Source organism: Poecilia reticulata, linkage group LG6 (assembly GCF_000633615.1).
Source record: "Poecilia reticulata strain Guanapo linkage group LG6, Guppy_female_1.0+MT, whole genome shotgun sequence".
NCBI classification, from domain to species: Eukaryota; Metazoa; Chordata; class Actinopteri; order Cyprinodontiformes; family Poeciliidae; genus Poecilia; species Poecilia reticulata.
In genome coordinates, this window is record NC_024336.1 from 12,564,712 (window position 1) to 12,585,319 (window position 20,608).

The 20,608-nt window shown below is 42.3% G+C and overlaps 2 protein-coding genes across 4 annotated transcripts in view; both read left to right on the top strand.

Moving 5' to 3' along the window:
* wasla (WASP like actin nucleation promoting factor a) overlaps window positions 1–15,068 on the top strand; it is a 51,433-nt gene extending 36,365 nt beyond the window's left edge. The window contains exons 5-11 of one of the 2 annotated variants that reach the window (XR_001776709.1): window positions 3,353–3,548; window positions 4,385–4,427; window positions 7,222–7,375; window positions 9,578–10,158; window positions 12,316–12,424; window positions 13,941–14,073; window positions 14,187–15,068. Coding sequence is in view for 1 of the 2 variants with exons in the window: in XM_008411246.2 (XP_008409468.1) it covers window positions 3,353–3,548; window positions 4,385–4,427; window positions 7,222–7,375; window positions 9,578–10,158; window positions 12,316–12,424; window positions 13,941–14,002 (1,145 nt within the window). In the remaining variant the exon portion in view is untranslated. Of the gene's footprint in view, window positions 1–3,352; window positions 3,549–4,384; window positions 4,428–7,221; window positions 7,376–9,577; window positions 10,159–12,315; window positions 12,425–13,940 lie in introns of both variants that reach the window. The other variant, XM_008411246.2, reaches the window with a different exon arrangement.
* A 612-nt stretch (window positions 15,069–15,680) lies between these two features.
* The window catches only part of iqub (IQ motif and ubiquitin domain containing), a 31,846-nt gene continuing 26,918 nt past the window's right edge, over window positions 15,681–20,608 (top strand). Inside the window, exons 1-3 of one of the 2 annotated variants that reach the window (XM_017305081.1) lie at window positions 15,681–16,114; window positions 16,717–16,806; window positions 18,220–18,354. In XM_017305081.1, the coding sequence (XP_017160570.1) occupies window positions 15,958–16,114; window positions 16,717–16,806; window positions 18,220–18,354 (382 nt within the window). In that variant the 5' untranslated portion in view covers window positions 15,681–15,957. Of the gene's footprint in view, window positions 16,163–16,716; window positions 16,807–18,219; window positions 18,355–20,608 lie in introns of both variants that reach the window. The other variant, XM_008411242.2, reaches the window with a different exon arrangement.

Consider the following 20,608-nt stretch of genomic DNA (forward strand, 5'->3'; position numbering starts at 1 on the left):
GTATCAACACATTCCCCGTCTGGTATATTAGTAAATATACCATTCTTATTCAAACATTTGTGGCAGTCTCGGACAAAAGTACTATTACATCACAAACAGGCCTAAAATATGTTTTCACAGTACCTTGTTTCACAATGTTAACCTAAATTTTTCTCACTCTGTTCCCTACCCTAACTGGGAATGGCCTTGACCACAATACCAATAGACAACTCATTGCGTTTTACTTGATTGTCTTTCAAGGGAACATCACCTGTTTGACATTTCGCCTTTCTTCCTTCAACTTTTGCCTTGTCTTCAGTGTATGAAGATATTCTTGTCCCCTTCTTTTCCAAAAACAATCCGCAAGACCCCAAACTTGCGGCCACTGGGCATTGTAAAGGTCTTTGAGCTCAAAGTCTCCAGGTGGTGTTGAAATAGCACCAGCTTTCTGTGTTAGAAACATTGCAGGTGAGTGAACTTCAGGTGTTTCAGGAACTTGGGGTCTGACGTTCATTATGGCACTTATGAAACTCGAAGTTGACATTGTATGTACTGCCCTGGTACTGAGACAGGTGAACATTACCACCCACCTTTTACAGTCACTGTTATTTGCCCTTGTGCGAAGAGACTTGACATTCCAAGGCCCAAAGACGTCTCACCGTTCACAAGAGTGAGTCTGTCAGAGGGAAAACTAGCCATTTTCTGCACTTCTAGGCGGCCTCTAAGTTTCCTACAAGTTACACATTTGTGAAGTGTGCTGGAAATTAGTCTCTTGCCACCAATAATCCATAATTCTGCTGAGCGCAGAGCACCTTCAGCGACTGCCTTGATGAGCTTCTTGGTTGTGGAAATGTCGAACTAAAAGAATGGCAGCATGATGATTACCTGGAATTATCACAGGGTGTTTCTCAGCATCTGAAAGATCTGCTGCTTGTAAGCATCCTCCAACCTTTAACAACCCACCATCAATAATAGGATCAAGTTTTCCAAGAGGACTGCATCAAGGGATGTCTGCTCCTTTTTTAAGACTTTCAAACTCCTTTTTGTAAGTCTCAGTTTAAACGCACTGAATGAATGCTGTTTTTGCTTGTGAGATTTCTGCAGTATTGGCGAGATTGGAGCTGTGCCAACCTTTACATGTGCTTGAAGCTTTAGAGAATGATTACATGAGGTAATTCATCTGCAGCTCGGCCATAAATTGGGGCTAATCTAATGTCGAGTCAATTTTAACTAATAAAGACCCACCATGAATAGAGATCCTTCCATTCAGTAGGTGCAGTCAGAACATGCTCCATTCTCTTGGTTCATGGTAAACATTAAGTCCTGTAGTAATGTAAAAGATGCACGTTTGTTATAAATTTTGATTTTGGCATAAACCCTGGAGTCAGTGGGTAGACAGACTGTAGACGTGTCAGAGCCTCAGGAGATGGCAGATGGCAGAAAGCCTCTCGGTCTAGGAGCAGAACCCCAGCATTAATGGGGAGGTAAGGCGGGTTTGGGCTGGGATTAGTGGTGGATTAGTGTTTATGTCAGATGTTGCTGTGGTTTATTCAGATTATAAGGAATTGAAGGAGTGAACAGCTTTCCAGTAACTGGAGGGATGGCTCAAATCTGCAGGACAGAACTGGTCCTTAGGGTCGTTAATGGTCCAGAGGTGAACAGATCATGGCGGAGACAGTCAGACTTTAATACTCTGGATCATACCAGTCTGCCTTCCAACTGACTGAATAACCCTGCAGGGTTTCCACCAGAAAACTTTCTAAGGATGGTGGTCCCCAGAGTTTTGTATTAAAAGATGTTAAGTTGACAGGAAACGTAACATATTACTATGTAATTATATGTTACTGGAAGACATTGCTGACAATACCCACAACTATAGTTTTAAAAACAACAAATAAAAAATGCAATTAAAATAAATATCAATTCTTTGCTCTTCTGTTAAATCCAAATTAAGTAATCGGTTAGTAGATCTAAAAACACAACGGCATGCTGATCACATTTAGAACCAGTCCATTTGACTGCTCAGTCAATTAAACTAGGCCACATCTCCCAGATTTAACTAAATCCACAGTGAAATGCTGTTAGAGGTGCTGATGTTCTTTGCAGCAAGAGGGGCCCCTAAATAAAATTCTGCTCAAGAACTCGTACAACCTTGGACCGGCCCTGCATGATAAGCCAGACCTGCAGCACAGCACATTTCTGCTCCTGGATGTGGAGGGACAAACAGGAGATTTAATTTATGTGGCTTTAGTAGCTATTTCATTTTGTGTTTTTAATAAGCACCACAGAAACTGTTTTGGTTGCCTGAGCTTCATGGGACGAGTTATACTGATATACGCGTGACCATGCAGCAACTTCACCTGACTTTAAGTAGACAAAGCATTTGATATGCATTGAGTCACCGCAAAATATAAAATAAAAACACCAACGTGCTACGAGAGTCACGAGACGAGAGCTCCTGCATGGGCTGATCCACGCCAGCGCGCTGAGACGCCAGCGGTCTGATTGGTGCACGCTCCCTGTTCAATGCATCAACTACAAAAATTATAAACCCTTATAACCCCGCCTAGCCTCACATGGAGCACGTAAAGCATGGCAGCCCAATAGGCTTATAATACACTGGCGGAAACCCTGGCTCAGTGAACTTAATGTGCTCCTCCTACCCCAGTTTTCTCCTGAATGCCTTGCTCTTTAGTTCCTTTTATCTTTAAAATTTCTGTTCAATTCATTTTATTTCTGTATGACAGCAAATGTCATCTCAAGACACTTCACCAATCACTCATACATCCCAGTTGATCCTAGTTACCCATCAGTTTAKTCAGTTAAATTCATTATTCAAAGAAACCCAATAGAGCATGGAGGCATCGGCTTCTATGTGTCTACAACCCAAACAGCCCTCACACATTTTAGATCACTTTAGTTCAACTCTGTCCTGAACTATGGAGATAAATGGTCATACAAATGCTAACATTTCACAATACACATTTTATGGTATTGCTTTTCTGAAAATACTGAACAGAAATGTGTTCCTATGTATTAATTGATCAACTTGCCATAGCACTCTTTTATCCACAGCTGTAAAATGGGACTGATACAATCAGATTGATCATAAGGAATCGATTGTAGAAAGAATTATCAACAAATTTAGTGTTTGATTTATTGCTAACTGGAGAATACACTCACAAAAGGCCTTCTATTGAAAGAATGACATGCTGAGCGGTTATTGAACCAAAACTGTGCAAAATTATACACAATCTTTGCCTGTAAATATGCTTTCCCCAGAACTCCTCAAGTGTCATAGCTTTAGCATCACTCAGTTCAAATTTTGCAAAAAATGCCATGCCACTTATTAATATCTCTTTAACCATGTTAGGTCCAGCTCTGCCCATGGCCACCGTGGACATCAAGAATCCAGAGATCAACAACATCAGAGTCCAGAACTCCCACAGCCACCATCAGCCTTACCACCTCAACAACATGCTGAGCCACAGTGGCCTGGTCCGCCGGGACAAGAAGAGCAAGAAGAAGAAGCTGACAAAGGCGGACATCGGCACGCCCAGCAACTTCCAGTGAGTTCAGCTCTGTGGCACCGGCTAGATTGGCTCTGCTGCACATTTTCAGTAGCACAGCTGAGACTGCTTTATAACCAACCTTATGTGTTCATCCTCACGTGAGGATCTAATGGTTGGACAATGTCCAGTAAAATATCCTGACATTAACACAAGAATTTAAATTAGTTGTACAGAATAAATACACCCTACATTGTGGACTATTCATAGTGATTATTTTTCCTGCTCTGCTCCTGGTTAGGCCAGCAGTCCAGCAGGTGGTGGGTTAGCTGTTAGCTTGTTAGGCTGCTGTCTGCTCTCAGCAGACCTGCTGCWGGAAAAACACCTGAAGAGTCCAATGACCGAGAAACTCAAGCGCCTTGTAGATCACCTGTTTGTTCTTTGAAGACATTAGGGCAGCAGGAACATGAATCTGTTGAGAGGGAGGGAGGAAATCTGGGAGGGGGTTGGTAAACTGATCTGATTTGAACATGGTAAGGTGGGTCACAATAACCCCATCTGTAGTTAAAGCTTCATGTAGACACTCCATATGAGGGTCAGGAGGTCACAGAAACACAGCAAACACTACTTGACATCTTCTTGATGYTATTGAGTGACTTATTGCTGTTATGCCAGATAAATGATCTGTTGTGTGATTTCTCCAGTACAGTCATGGTGCTGATGGGGTAGAACAAGCTCTGGGACCTGTTGTGTCCGTCTCCACAGAGCAGCCTTCAGACGCCCAGTCTGCCAGCTGTTAGATTGTGATCTCTTTGTTGTGTATGCTAAGCAGCTGATGTGAATTTGCATGTGAACACATCTGCGATCTCACCACACATCTCTTCCATCTTCCTCAGGCACATCGGCCATGTGGGCTGGGATCCAAATACAGGCTTTGATGTGAGTACCACACTTCCCACAACAGTACCATAGTGACCTGTCTGACAGCATGATGTCGTCACACAATGACACGTCATTGTCTCAAGCGTCTTCTTCTGCACACTGTGGATGTTCCAGACAGCAGCAGCCTGCTGACCTCATCGCTCCTGGCCTTCAGCTAGTCCTCTGTCTGCTCTGACACAAAGAAGCCAAATATGACCGAGTCTGTTTCTCCAGAGTAGAGAGCGCAGCTCTGTGTTCAGATTCTGGGATTGAACTCACTGATCACCTGCTGCTGCTGCCAACAGTTTCAAAGGTCTGCCTGGATGCAACATTTGATCATAAAATCCTAGATTCAGCCAAACATGTTGGATGAACTCTGCCTGCCTTTAATAATCACACCTGATGTAGATGTAAGTGGCGGAAATGCAAATTCTCAGCTGGAGGTGATGATCCTGGAAAAAAATGGAGGAGGGAGGAAAATAATCATAATCTGTCATCAATATCTTCTTGGGGTGTTTTATATTAAATGAGTCCAGATCCAGCCAGATTTATATTGAAAAGCCTGGAGCTGGCATCCATTATGAGCTGTAGTGATGTCATCAGGGGAGTGTGACTCCAGTAAAGTAGACTAAGCTGAAGGTTTTTCTGGAACTTGACAAATTATTAAAAACACCCAGATGGACTTGTTCTGGTCCACTCTGCCCATCATGGGTTCTTATGAGACGGATGGGACTCAGAGTCCAGCCTGCCGTCTGACCAACCTGGGGTRGCAGCTCCTCCACCATCGAGGTTCAAGGAGGTGGACTGCAGTCCCCTGTATCCTGGCAGCTGTTGTCTCAGCAGAAGGTGGGTCTTAGCTTTGCTTCCCATGCTAAAGGTTCAGACCCAGCAGCATGCTTGTTCCTCTAAAAGGGCTGATCAGAATGCCACCAGCGCCAGTCATAATTAACTAGGAGTGCACTCATAAATTTGAGATCGGTGATCGGCTGACACTTGTACATGAAGCTGATCTATCCTTTGATTTTATCTTTTGCAAAGGTCTGAAAATCAGCATTTTCAGACCTTTGCACATGGAAAGGTGGGTCACAATAACCCCATCTGTAGTTAAAGCTTCATGTAGACACTCCATATGAGGGTCAGGAGGTCAGAGAAGCACAGCAAGCACTACTTCTTGACATCTTCTGGATGTTGTTGAGTGACCCACCACTGCATCTTTGGGTGGGTGGGTTTGTCCGTCAGCCCTGCCATGAGGGCTGACTGACAGACCCACCCACCAGGTCACGTCTGCCTGTCTGCGGTCAACTACAGTCTCCAAAAGCAGGAAGCTAACTACAGTGCAGGGCATTCTGGTCAATGTATTACTCTCTGCTCTGTGGGTTAGCGGAAGTGTTGTGTCAGTTGTGATGGTAACGGGTCTCAGTGTAGAGTAAAGCCGACCCATAGAACGAGAAAAAGCAGCTCCAAAATGATTAGTTATTTAACACCAGTGTATCAGTTTATTTTCCCATTGCTGTGACACACTGCGGTGTTGCTGTTATAAAGCTAGACAGCTAGCCAACACCTGAGTTGAAGATAATCTAGTTCTTGATAGTTTTTCTTGTTTTATTTTGCAAATCTTCCCATTACATTATCTTTTCTTGTTTGTTTTGTAAAAAGACAGTGTCCAAGGGACAAACGTGTCTGAAGGACAGTCAATGACACCAAGTGTACAGCCAGACCAGTTCTGCTTGACTGACCAAATTAAATACGTGAACAATGCCCACTAGGTGTCAGTAAGGCTCCGTAGTCCACTTACCATTTAGCATAAGAAAACTAAACAAAACACATTGATGGAATAAGCACAGTCCTCGCTTGTCAAAATTTTGTCACTATAATTACGGAAAACTGTTTCTGTCCATCTTCAAATGCCTCCAGAAAGCAGGACAATAATTTCAGACACGTCTGAGGAAAATCTTGACATGTCCCCCTTTGTTGTCTTCACTTCTACCTTGTGTACGATCTTGTCRCTGCTTGGTAAGGTTTTCACAATGATCCCAGTGGGCCAGTCGTTCCGGTGGGCTTGACTGTCTTTAAGCAAAACAACATCTCCCACCTTTATATTTTTTTCTTGCCGAGTCCATTTCCTGCGCACTTGTAGTGTGGACAAATATTCTTGTTTCCATCTCTTCCAAAATGTGTCTGCAAGACACAGGACATGTTTCCTTTGTTTACCTTGGAGAACACCCACCTTGAATTCACCAGAAGGAGCTGAGACTGAGCTTGTCCTTTGAGTAACCAGCATGGCTGGAGTGAGGATGGTTCTCATCTCAGGATCATTAGACACAGGTACCAGAGGTCTGGCATTAATGATCGCCATGAGAGTGCTCAAAACCTTGTGTAGAAGATGAGTGTGTCCTGTTTGGAGTAACATAGCATCTATGATGCATCTGGCTACACCAATAAGTCTTTCTCATGAACCACCCATGTGTGATGAATGTGGCAGGTTAAAAATCCATGTGCATCTTTTGCTTTGTAGATGGGATTCGACCACAGCATATTTGGAGTTGATGTTCAGTTCTCTGCATTTACCCACAAACTTGGTTCCCCTGTCAGTTCAGAGAAGTTTGGCCAAACCACGACGAGTGAAAAATCTCCTAAAAGCGTTGATAAAGTTTTCTGTTGATATGGATTCCACCAGCTGTATGTGCACAGCTCTGGTTGGCATACAAGTGAAAAGCACCACTAGACACTGAAAGATTTGCATCTCTATCAGTCAGCATAATTTGAGTTACGTTGAATGTTCAGAGTTGAACAAATTTTGTTGTTTGAGCAGCTAAACAACCTGGACCCAGAGCTGAAGAACCTGTTTGACATGTGTGGGATCTCCGAGGCTCAGTTGAAGGACAGAGAGACATCCAAGGTCATCTACGATTTCATCGAGAAGAAAGGGGGGGTGGAGGCTGTCAAGAACGAGCTCAGGAGGCAGGGTGAGAGCAGACACACACCTCCTCCCATGGTTCTGGTTCTGCTCGTACATCTGTGTGTTAATGTCACTCATCATTCAGTTCATGTAAGCAGTGCCTGTTCACCGAGATTAGAAATCTTTCTGAGACTAATTTAGCTCCATACTGTTGTGGTCAGAACTCTGATCAGACCCTGTGGAGGGTTGTGGCCATAAAGTTTATCACGGGTGGAGCTGCTTCAAGAAAATGATCTGGCTTGAGACTTTGTTAAATTATGTTTTATTATTATTTAGCGCGCTGTGTTATTGTTGGATGATTCTWACCTCCATCAATGAGCTGCTGACGAATGCTAAGTGCTATTAGCAGCTATGGAGGGAGACTGCTAATAGAAAGAAGTGTCACCAAGAAAGAGACAAAAAAGTGGGTTCACTTTAAAGTAAATAGAAAAGATAACAGATCAGTGTGTGAACTGCAAAATAGAATTGGTGTTTTACAGTAGCACATCCTGCTCAGTGCTGTAACACATTGGCAGCTGCTCTTGTTACAGTCTAATTAACTTCTGGACCTTCTCTTTCTTTGCTTACCTGAGGCCTCATGGGTAAAAAAGTGCACAGTTTTCACACTAAAACCTGGCGTATGGACAAATTTAGAAAAGTGTGCAGCTGCTGGTTCGCCCTGTCACCGCCCACAAATACACATTTAAATTTGTATAAATACCCGTGAAACAATAACCATGGCAACAGTCCTTGCTTGTAGCAGTATGAGTATTTATAATAATAATAATTCTATATTTTATGTAAAAGGTGCTTTCAGGGCACATAAGGTCACTTCACAAAAACAAAAAAAGACATTTTAATAAAACAAATTTCAAATTAAAAAATAAATAAAGAGTTTGAACAGCAGAGCATTCAATCGAGATTTAAAGTCAAGAGAGTCTTTTGAGTGGGGAAAGAGGATGTTCAGAGAAATCATGTGTACAAGTTGTACATTTACAGAACGATGCTTTCTGTCCATAAGGCGCATTCACAAAGCGGGCGGCTCCACTGAAGGATGACTGCAGCTGGACCGGTACCGGTACCGCACGGCTCCTTCTTTAGGTTTTGCTTGGAGCTCCAGAATGACCAGCAGATCAATATGATCTCTGATCAATCGCTCCCTGACTCCTTCCACTGGCGATGTTCTCCATCAGAGCCAAAGCGCTCCTCAATTATGCAGCTCACCTTTACTCAGCTACTTATATACATGATTGTCTACAGAACTTGATCACCTTAAAATGATCAAACCTGTTTATCTGTTAATCTGCTGATCCAACCCTGCTTTCTTTTTCAGTCAGAATGAAATGACTCCATAGATACATTCCATGCGCTTCGGCTCACAGACCAATGCGTTGCATCTTTATGAGACAAAAACATCTTATTCACATTTGAGTGAGGTTTGCACATCCTTTTATTTTTATTTTCTTTACTTTGTGTGCCTGTTAGGTTATTGTCTGAGGATAAATTAATTGTTTCATTCTTTATGTTGAAACAATAAAAATCATGAAAAAACAGGGTTTGATGCTTCTTTGTCTAAAAAACATTGAATGTCATCAGATTTGAGTGTATTTAGGTGAGTTTTGACACTTTGTAGTTTATTGTCCACAGAAAACGTTTGTGTGGCTGCCGCACATTTTCACAGCAGGTCAAAAGCTTCTGTATATTTACGCAAACTTTCACGCCACGTTAATTTTTATACATGCCTATTTGTTTGTAAAATATGGCTCCGCACATTTTTTGTGCGTATGCACCATTTATACATGAGGCCCCGGTGAGCTACCTCCATCTCTATTTAGACTTAAATAAGTAGATTAACACATCTTAATATGGTGTATTCTGGTTTAGTTTTATGTGTGCTATATGTATTGTAGGAAATTAAAAATACGCCACAGAAGCCTGAGACTGACCTGATCCTCAACCTTTTCATTTTGACCTGATCCGGTGTTCCGTCTATCTGTCATACCTGTAAATCCAGTGTTAGAACAGAAGCTGTAACTTTATACATGTACAAGAAAATAAAATTTGGCATTAGAGATGGCCAATAAATGTATTCATCTATCCCTACATAAAATTAAAGGTCATGGTCTCGATGTACTTGCTGATCCAGAAGAGTAATGGCATAAATGATGAGAAATATCTATTGTATTGATGCAGAATGCGCGTTAATTTGGTGTTTCTTCTCCCTCTGCAGCTCCGCCTCCTCCTCCTTCTCGAAGTGGCGGCCCTCCTCCCCCTCCTCCTCCACCTCCACACAGCACAGCCCCACCCCCCCCATTCAGAGGGAGCAGAGGAGCTCCCCCTCCACCTCCTCCCACCAGAGCTCCTGTTTCAGCCCCTCCTCCTCCCCCCTCAAGACCAGGAGCTCTTGGTGCCCCTCCTCCACCCCCCTCTAGGGGGGGCCATCAGCCTCCTCCCCCTCTTCACCATCATCATCAGCAGCCTCCCCCCCCTCCAGCATCTTTCATCGCCCCTCAAGCTCCCCCCCTTCCCTCACCCGTTCTTTCTCAACCATCCCCTGCCAGCTCTGCACCCCCTCCACCACCACCACCACCACCACCACCACCACCTCCAGGTCCTCCACCCCCACCAGAGCTGGACAGTTTTGGCAGTAGTCGGGACTCTCTCAGCCCAGGCGGGAAGTCAGTGCTGCTGGAGCAGATCAGGGGGGGGGCCCAGCTGAAAAAGGTGGAGCAGAACCAGCGGGCTCCGGCCTCCAGCACTGGTCGGGACGCGCTGCTGGACCAGATCCGACAGGGGATCCAGCTCAAGACTGTGAGCACCACTTCTACAAATCCTTCTCTCCTCCAGGACTGGCGCTCCGTAAACACCCTGCTGCCCAGCAGGGCTCAGCTGGACCTGGAGCGGGCCAGGTTCCCGGGGCAGAACCTGGGGGAAGCAGCTTCTGCCCCAGGTTCTGTTAACTAAGCTGAGCAGCTACCAGGTCTTAAATACTCCCTGTTCCTAGAGGACTGCCACAGCAACTTCCATTTCAGAACGCTGTTGGCTTGGCAATGTGTGTACTGACCTGGAATTAGGTCAGATCTCTGAGTTTCCTCCAGGCAGGCTGCTTGGTTTGGGAGTTGAGTGATTTCCTTGTTGTCTAGTTCCGGCATATTATGCCCCTTTTCCACCGGCTCGGCACGGCTCTGTAAAAAATGCATTGCGTTTCCACCGGCCACGTTTGGTCTGTAGAGAGGAACGCCTCCTTGCGTTTAGGGGGAGCAAAGGGGGCGCTGCAAGCCACACCTCCAGACTTTTGCGACCTTGGAAATAACGGAAGGAGACAACGTTGGCCCCGTGTTGTTGCTGTCCGTGTTTATTTCCGTGTTTTTTTCATTCTTCGCTCTTCTGACCACGCCTTCGGCCAATCAGTAACGGCAGCCAAGCTTGTGTCACCTACCAAACCGGGGCCGGCCCGGCTGGCCCTGCTCTGAAGCAGGACCCTAAAAAGCAGYGCCAGCCCCGTTAAAAGGGCCGGTGGAAACGCAAGGAAAGCGAGCGGAGCCGAGCCGGGCCGAGTAGAGCCGGTGGAAAAGGGGCATTAGAGAGATGATGTTTGGTTCTAGAGCAAACGTCCTCAATTAGAGATGTMCCGATCAGATTTTTTCCTGCCGATACCGATACTGATCACCCATGAGGGCCGATCACCGATACGGTCACATAATTATTATTTATTTATTTTTTATCATAAACACTACCGGTTACATTATGTGGAAAAAGGAACCATGAAATCACCTTAATTTAGACAAAAACTTTTTTTTAATAACTTTTTCCAAGAAGAAAACTAAACAAAACAGGCATTCTGCTAATTGTACTTCTATCGGTAATACTATCTTTAACAGACTGATAACATATGGAGGCTCTGAAGAGGCTAAATAAAACCTCTCAACATTGACCAAAAATTTAAGTATAAAACTTAACATTCAAAGGCAAATACAGGATCCATTACAATAAACAATCCAGAGTTACTGAATGAAAACTTCCTGATAGCATGGYGGCTAGCTGATTACTGCTAGTTCTGAATGACTGTTTCTGACTGAGCGGAGTAATTATGCAGAGCAGGGAGGAGATTGATTATTTTTTTAGAGATTATCTGTCTCATGTTAGGACAGCRAAAGTTTTAATACGTATGTAAAATGTATTTTTTTAAGTTAGATGCTGCAGCTTTAAGCAGAGGTTCGGTGTGAGAGTCACTACCAGGTGGAGCAGAAGCGGCGCTCCGTCTGTGAAATATTACTACCTGTAGCGTAGCAGCGGTTCAACAGTGAGAACAGAACCAGCGTCTTACATCGCAGCTCCAAGACTTAAATCATTTTGCTGGTTATTTGTTTAGCTTTCTGACCGTCATGCTAATAATCCAGGTGAGTGTTTGTAGCTGTGCTCTGCTTTACCTGCTATCTGATCCTCCATATGTCTTTTTTACTGCAGTGAGCCTCGATGTAGCCAAACTCCTCAAGTATAACATTGTTTTTATATCGTATTAGCTTCGTTGTGTTGATGCATTTTGACCTGCTTCAATTTTCCGCCGCAACACACAAACGTCCCCATTCACTCAGTGCGTTATAGTTCCACATCGCTTAGGATTTGTTGCTGCGCGTTTGCGCAGAGTGAAGGAAAGAGGAGACCAGCTGCACAGGCAGGCTGAGAAATGAGATGCAGGTGATCGGTATCGGCAACGAGCCAATGATCACCGATCATCGATCATGCACTTTTTCACGAAAATCGGCCGATTATGATCGGGTACCGATCGATCGGCACACCTCTATCCTCAATTCATTCACATATGGCGAAGTCTCTTTTGAGAATTTCTATTTCCTCTTATTGCTGAGGGAAAAATTWAACTTTTTTTAATGGAACCCATACTGTTGTTCTGTTAAGGAATGAAAAATGATGAGGCCTGCTGTGTGATGGTTGTGTTTGTGCCTTTAGGTATCAGATCTTCCAGAATCGGGTCCCCCAACTCCGGCTCCAACTGCAGGGATTGTTGGGGCCCTCATGGAGGTTATGCAAAAGAGGAGCAAAGCTATCCATTCCTCTGGTGAGTCTCTGTGTCACAAAGCCACTACAGCCATAACTTCATGTGAACAGACACAGAAGGTGWGGGGTTGTTTCACATAACTCCTTTGATTGTGATGTCACTGCAGTGAAATTGGCAACAGTCTGATGATGCGTTCACATCAAATGCGTTTTGCGCATCTGGTTTACATGCAAAGTTTATGTGGAGGTGTGTCAGACACACACAAATTGTTAACCGGAGCCTCCACGTGGATTTTAAATATAAACCGACTTGCCCAATGAGCAAAACGCGTTTGCTGTGAACGCACCATGAKTGGATGGAAGAATGTCTGAAAAATAACAGCTGAGAAGTTTTCTGCAGTAAAGCTAAACGCTGGCCACCACAACGCTTTCGACTTCCTGTACAATGGAAGGTCTGTTTTGCATTTTCTTTAGCTTGCTGTGATGTGAATGCATTTGCGAGTAGCTTTCGCTGAATTCTGAGCTGATTTTCTCCTTTTGAATCAGATGCTTTATTGTTGTTGTACAGAAACACAAGATAAGAGAAATCCATCTCAGTACAATCATCCAAAGACAATAAACAAAGAAAAGGAAAACAGGAGGCGCTGCCCTTTTYATTAGGTCAGAAAAACAAAAACATGTTTGTTGGAGGTGAAAAAAATCCTAACTGTCACCGTGACCCCACAGTAAGCACAGGGTCAGAGGTCGGACAACCTGAATTGAAAAGCAACATGTAGACACTCGAGTGTCTACATGTCTTCCAAGGTGGAGAGTTTGAGGGTCGTAGCTATGTAGAATGAATGTCAGCATGTGTGTGTATTAAGCTGCCATTTCATGGTGGAAAGTTTATCAGTGACCTGAGTAAAGTCCAAGAAAGAGCTTCTTGTTCACCCAGGACAGTTTGAGAAGACSGACTSAGGGGAACCAGTTCAGATAGAGAATGATTAGTTTTAGGTCGTGTTGAACTGTAGTTTTCATTCTGCTCTACAGACCTGACCTGTCGTCTGACCTATTTAACTGGAATTTCAAATGACCCCAACACCATAATACCTTTAGACATGTGTAATGCTAAAATATCATTCCCCTACAGGCTACCCATTCATACTTCAGATTTTTGGCCCATAACAGAATGAAGTTATACTGGTAAAGTTTATATCTGGTAGGATAGATGTGTTTCCACTGTTTTAAGAGCTCAGACAAATCAGACTTTCAAACATTCACCTGTGTGTGATTAATCGATCAGATGTTCCAATAATAGGATTGAAATTGATCAGTCGGTCTCAGGAAGTAACGTCTTCAGGTGACAAACTGAACGGCRCCAGGAGGCCAAGATGTCGCTAATCAAACATGTTCAAATGGAYCACCTAATAGAAATGATTATCTTAATTATTGTTTCGACAAGGTGTTGCACAAGTTTGTTTTTTTTTGTTTTGTATGTTTTTTTCCATATGGTGGGAAGTAGCCCCTCCCTCCAGGACAGCAGACCAGGCTCAGCTGCTGATTGGCTTTTTAAACCTCCATGTTTGTTTGTTTTTTAGATGACGATGAGGATGAAGACGAAGATGATGACTTTGAGGATGATGAAGAGTGGGATGACTAGTGAAGATGCCCACCTCTCCCAGCCTACCACTAAAACTAAAACTCTTCCAGATCCCCACTACACCATGTATTGTAAATGTWGTTTGAGTTTCCAGTATATTTATTTTTGCTTTTGAAAAATTATAATTCCAGTTAATTGTGCAATACCTCATCAGTGAAGCTGTTCTGTTCATCACACACCGTAGTGGTAAAAGCTCAGAGCCTCGACCCGAGATCCAGACGGAAACGCTGCAGTCAAGACCTGGAGGTGGGCGGAGCTTCCTGGGAAGTCATTCTGTTTCAGACATTTTAAATGGACAATATTCCAAGAAATTTGGCAGGAAAATGTTTGAGTGTATTTCTCTGAAATGCATAATTAACACTATTTTCCCATCATATTTGTCCTCTATTTATTTCCTGTCTYTTCATCTATTGAAGACATGACCATGACCACACCTTGTGTATTTCTTTAACTTTCATTTTTGTCTTGTTTTGCACAGTTTCTAAAAATAGTTTGTTGGGTTTCTTGTTTTGTGTATTTGTAATAGTAGCATAAATACAGTAGGATACACTGACATTAATGTAACAAGACAATGTTTGAGTTACAGACACTTATGCATGTATAGCTGATATAGCATCACCTTTATCTAGCTTTCTTTTCTTTTGCAACATTCCATCATCCTGTCAGGAAGTTACACCATTATCATACGTTTTTCATTTCATTTAAAGGGAACAAGTAAAAATATGTCATTTCCTCTTTAAGAAACTGATTTTTATGCAATGTCACTGTAAATGCCCTCCTATTGCAAATACTAGACAAAGCAAATAATAATGAACCAAATGTGGCATTTTCAAGCAGCTTGTGGCTTTGGCGATGCCTGATCGTTTGTCTGCAAACAGTGTGAAGAAACGACCGACGCTTGTTTCTCTGTCTGTCCTTTAAGTTCTCATTGTCCTCCAGGGACCTAATGCTGCATCAAGAAGCCAAGTTACTGACATGAAGCCTGTGAAAAAGGTCGGGACGGGCCGGGTGGGGTCAGTGAGAATAAGAAATTGTATACCTGAATAAATGTTATTTCCATAGGTGAGTTGGTCTGCTGGTTTTTCTGTTACTTAACTTTTCTAAAAAAAAAAAGGTTTTTAGAGGTTTTGGTGTCATGTGTTGGTGCAGATTCTCCACAGTCCAGGTCATCCTGAATGCTCAGGTGGACGTCAACCAGACGACGTGTTTTATGTCTTTTATGTTAAACGAAGCTGTACTTGGTACTGTCACCGAGTACAGCTAGTACTCGGTGACAGTACCGAGTACTAGCTGTACTCGGTACTGTCACCGAGTACAGCTAGTACTCGGTGACAGTACCGAGTACTAGCTGTACTCGGTACTGTCACCTAGCTGAGCCGTTGAGTTGCTCCTTTTTTCAATGCTTCTGTTTCCTATTTACATCACTTTCAGTTATTTAAATAGAAATTGAAATKAATACATATTCAGTTGTGCATTATATTGCATGCTTACAAAAGAAAAAAAAACACATTAAGTATTGGTGCTGTGTTTTAGAGGGGAAGTACAATTTTCCTGAGGGATTTCTAAAGTGTGTATCTGAGCTGGTATTTGTTTCAGTGCATTTTGTGTTAGTGTCTTTGTTCCATTGTCTCGAGCCATCTTCAAAGCTCATTTGGTCATGTGATCCTTATGCCACAACAAAGCGGTTGCTATGGCAACATGTAAACGTTTTACTCAGCCGTTTTAAACCTACACCTCCGAAGACTTAGGTTTGTAATTTGCAAACAGAAACCTTGGTAAATGAACAAGAATATAGCTACGGCTTTATGCGAAAATGTAGATATTGACGGGTTTCCAGGTTTTAACCTCGACGCGGTTTGTCGTGAATTTGTTGCGGTAAAACTTATAGAATATTTGTTGATTTAAGTTCAGTATTTGTCTACCAAAATATCCTCACGCTGCCAGTTCAAACCACAATGAGCAAACCAGGAGAAACCAGAGAGGACAGAGAGGAAGAAGAGAAAGAGAAGARGAAAGAAAGCCCGCAGACAGTTGGAAGTACTACAACGCAGCCACCAGGGGGCGGCAGAGAAGAGAGCGATGGCGGCTCCCGTTCAGATGCGCCCAGCGCGAGTAAGGCACAAAAAAMAACCAAAAACTGAGAACTTGGCCAAAAGTAAAGTAAGAACTATTATTCTTTTTAGCCTCGAAGTCTACCTGAAGACACAGACATACAGGCTGTCTACATAAATGTCCTGTTTTGCTTCGTGCATGGAAGTGGTGACACCTGCTGAAGCAATATGTTGCTTTTCAGCCTGAGCACCAATTATGCCAAGGAATGGAAGGAGTGTTTGAGGAAGCGATTAGTAAAGAACTGCATTAAACAGGCAAATGTAATCAGAAGCCGAAATAAGCGCAAAGCCCTCCTCGCTCCTCCTCTTTTCTCTTGTTTTTTTCTAGATCAGGATGTAAAAGACACAAAGTCGAGTTACRTGATCTATGTGATGATCTGCAACAGAAAACAGGAAATGTTCAAAGCTCCATAGAAAATGTCATCTAAAGCTTTCYGAATCAACTTGTATTTGGAATTATTCAGATTTATATTAAATTCTGAAGGATCATCTAGAATTTCCCTGTCATAAAGTAATTAATAAAAATGTATTCATAAAYGCTGTTATTTTAGAAAGCAAAGAGGAGGCTTTCTGTGAAATTCCTTCCTTTTCTGTGTAATCTAGATGTTCTGGATGCTGTGGAGGATCAAGAAAAGCCTGATGATGCTGATGAACATGATAATGAAATGAATGTTAAAAACTCAACAGCTACAGGTGAGCATGACCGCAACCAGACGCTGCAGTCCAGCCTGCTGGCCTCTGCAGTTGGATCAGTGATTTATGATGAGTTTGAAGAAGTGAAACATCAACTGAGAGCCTCAGTTATTTTGAGCTGCGTTCAAAATAATAGCTGAGTTAGGGTTAGCTTTTTATTTCTGCAGTGATTTGAAATATTGCTCATTCAATTTTAAAGCAAAGCATTAGAAAAATATGATTATATTAATTTACAAAATATTAGACTGTTCAAAATAAGTCAGCAATGTAATTTCCAGAGTGCAACATTTATTGTGTAAATTGAGAAATGCTTGAAGATTTCTGTTTCCTGTGAATCACTCAACTACTATTTGGTTGTAAAGACGCCGTTTTTGTGAACGTTTTCACATCTGTGTTGGATGGAGTTGAACAACAGCTGACACCTGTAGTCAGGTGTTTCAGCCTTTATTTCATCTGCATTTCTGGGTTTTCCCTTAGAAAAGAAAAGTTGCATGGTTGTCTCATAAAGTATTGGTTACTAGAACCAAAAAGTACAATTCTAGTTCCCTGAATCCGAAGGGAACTAAATCTTCTTCCATTTCTCTTTAGGTCAATCACTGTGTTATTTGGTCAACTGTAATGTCTTTTGCATATATTGGTTTATAACAGGGATGCCCAAAGTCGGTCCTGAAGGGCCGGCATCCAGCATGTTTTAATTGGTGGTAGAAACAACCTTCTCAGCATGTCGATGTTCTTCTTAGCCCTTCTGATGAGTCAACATTTGATCCAGGTGCGTTAAACCAGGGAGAGAACTAAAACATGCAGGATGTCGGGCCTCCAGGACCCACKTTGGGCACCAATGGTTTGTAACAAAGGGCCTTTGTGAAAACTTCTTTCAGATAGATTTTTGTTAATTCTTTAGTGGATCAGCTGATTCTACTCTATGATCCATTAAAACCATAATTTTATGTTCCTTGTACATCTTTTGGGTTTCTGTATTTGAGATTGTTTTAGCAGAGCTACATCATTTTCTTCATGTGTACCATGAGGTTTATAAAGTTACACAGTCAAAAATGATCTGCAAATATTTGGGATCTTTAACGTGTCCCATTATTTTTTATTATATATACTTATATTCATGCTTTTTATTATTTATTTATTGTTATCATTGGAGCCTTGCAACAAAATTTTGTTCAATATTAAAATTGTAAATGTGCAGTTGAATGACAATTAAGTATGTCTGTTACAGGAGAAAAAAATGGATGTCAATTTTCAAATCATATGCACTCGATGATTTCAGACAATATCTGAAATGACCTGTTTTTTAAAACTCTTAAAAATGTGTGAAATGCAAAACAGAAATGTAATATAGAAATGTCCCATTTCAGCAGTAAAGACAATGTAGTGACAGGCAGAGTCTCTGTTTGCTTTCAGTGAAAGTTTTGCTGGTACCAGGRGGTCATGTGATGACCATGGCTTTTGCCATTGGGCTCAGCATTGAAGAGATAAAGCATCATCTTGCCTCAGAGCTGAAAGTCCCACTGGAGGTGCTGCAGCTCTACCTGAATGGTGAGTCCTTTGCTTTAGCCTCCAGCCTCACAACACATCAGTGTTTCCTCATCTTAGTCCTGCTTTGTCACATGCAAAACTTTTTAAAACTGCATGTGATTTACCTTCCAGTGTATGGCAAAAATGGATTGAGTAGATTAAACATATCTATTTATTACATATACTGAAAAACACTGGAAGACTAAAGATATATTTGGGATAAAAATGCTTTTAAAACATCCATCTATTACTCATGTGCATATGAATTTGAATGTGAATTTTAACATTTTTGAATTTGAATGAATGTGAATAATTGTTTTAATGTTTTTACAAGGATCCATTTTAGGACCACTACTTTTCTGCTTTTAATGAATCACCTATAAGTTGTGAAGATGTCCATTGCCAGCTGTATGCATATTATCTTGTCACATTTGTAACTGCAACAACTCCACAGCAAGCTTCAGAGGTTTTCAACTGGCCAGTGGTAGAAGTCTCAAAGGGGTTTAAGAATCATGTTGTGTCTTTGAACAGAACATGATTAAATCAGTCTCTGTGTTTTACAGTTATATGGAAATCTAGAACCCTTACTGTTGTTGAGGTAGAAAAAATATGATCCAACTAAGAACCCCAGATGCTTGTAGAAGGGTATACCAGTTTAAGAGAACAGATCATATCTGAAATGCTGGGAGCGCACACTGCAGCCAGAGAGACGGATTCGACCATTTTCACGGCACTTCTGATCAATTTCTCAGTAAAACAACTCACATAATCATGTCAAGGTTGTAACTTTCAGTTTAATCTTCTCTTCATCAACAACAAATCTTGTGAATTTGGTAATATTTATTATTTATTTGCCAAAGTTTCTGGAGGGAACCAAATATTTTAGTTACCTGAGATAATCTGTTCCCCTGTTCAACACTGTGAAAGGTAAATTGTATTATCAACTATACAAACTATACATATATAAACGAAGCTAGCAAGAAAGTTAGCAAGGAGCCAAACAGCAGCAAGGGAGTAGATGGAGAGCTAGCGGCTAACAACGGCGAAATGAACAACTCACTCTGCGACAAAGCAGAAATACTTGGAGCAATTAAAATCTTAAAGTCCGAATTATCTGAAAGATTTGACGGTGTTATGATGACAGCCATAGAAGCAGTGAGGAAAGAAGTGGGAGAATGCGCGAAGCGTTTGACACAGGCAGAGGAACGTTTATCGACGGTGGAGGACGAGCAATTGTCGCTAATTACAAAGTTACGAGCTTGGAAGAAACGAAGAAGCGACTGGAGGAAAAAATGGTCGACATGGAAATGAGATCTCGCCTCAACAACCTCAGATTGGTGAACCTCCCTGAAGGAGCAGAAGGCTCCGATGCCTGTGAATTTTTGGAAAGCTGGTTACCAGAAGTGTTGGATCTACCTGCCCTGAGAAACCTGCTGATTCTCGAAAGAGCCCACCGGGTCGGCCCGAAAAGAAACGCAGAGGCACCTCCAAGAAGTAATAATGCGGTTCCTCAACTATAAACAAAAGGACACAATACTTAAAGCAAGCAGGACAAAGACGGATATCCTCTATAAAAACCAACGGGTGAGAATTTAATATATTCTAGCAACTGCCTGATGAGAGATCCTCCTAGATCAGTGGTGTCAAACTCAATTTCACCGAGGGYCACTTCAGCATATTGGCCTCCCTCAACGGGCCACATTGACGGTACAAATCAGGAGTTCCCAGGTTCAGTTCTCCAGACTGCAACTTTTACATGCATCCCTGTTAAAACACCACAGACAAAAGGTTGACTCCCTAATCAGCAGCAACTCAGTTCTGTAGAGGCTGATAATGAGTCAATGAACAAGGTGTGATGGAGAAGGAACGCATCTAAAGTTGCAGATGATAGCTCTGGAAAACTAGACTTGGGCAGCCCTGGCATAAATGTATGAAAATACAATGTTAAAAATAAATTAAACACCTCATATTGTTAAATAWCGCTTTGGAGCGTCTGGTTAGGAAGCGCATTAAAAACCTTTGGTTGAAATGGCGCGTTAAATTCAAGTCTCCATTACAGACAAAACTAAAGAGAATGCAACGTTGTGTTGATCCATTTGAGGAGCCGGTAGTTTATCTTGAGGAAATAAATGACGACGCAGAAGTTAGTTAGACGTAACATGCGCAGTCCGCTGCTCAACCACTGCGGACGCGGCTGCGAAGAATTAAAAATCGCTGTGAGTAACTCATCCAGAAGATTTAACAAATGGAGCCTTCTTGGTGCACATTACCCAGG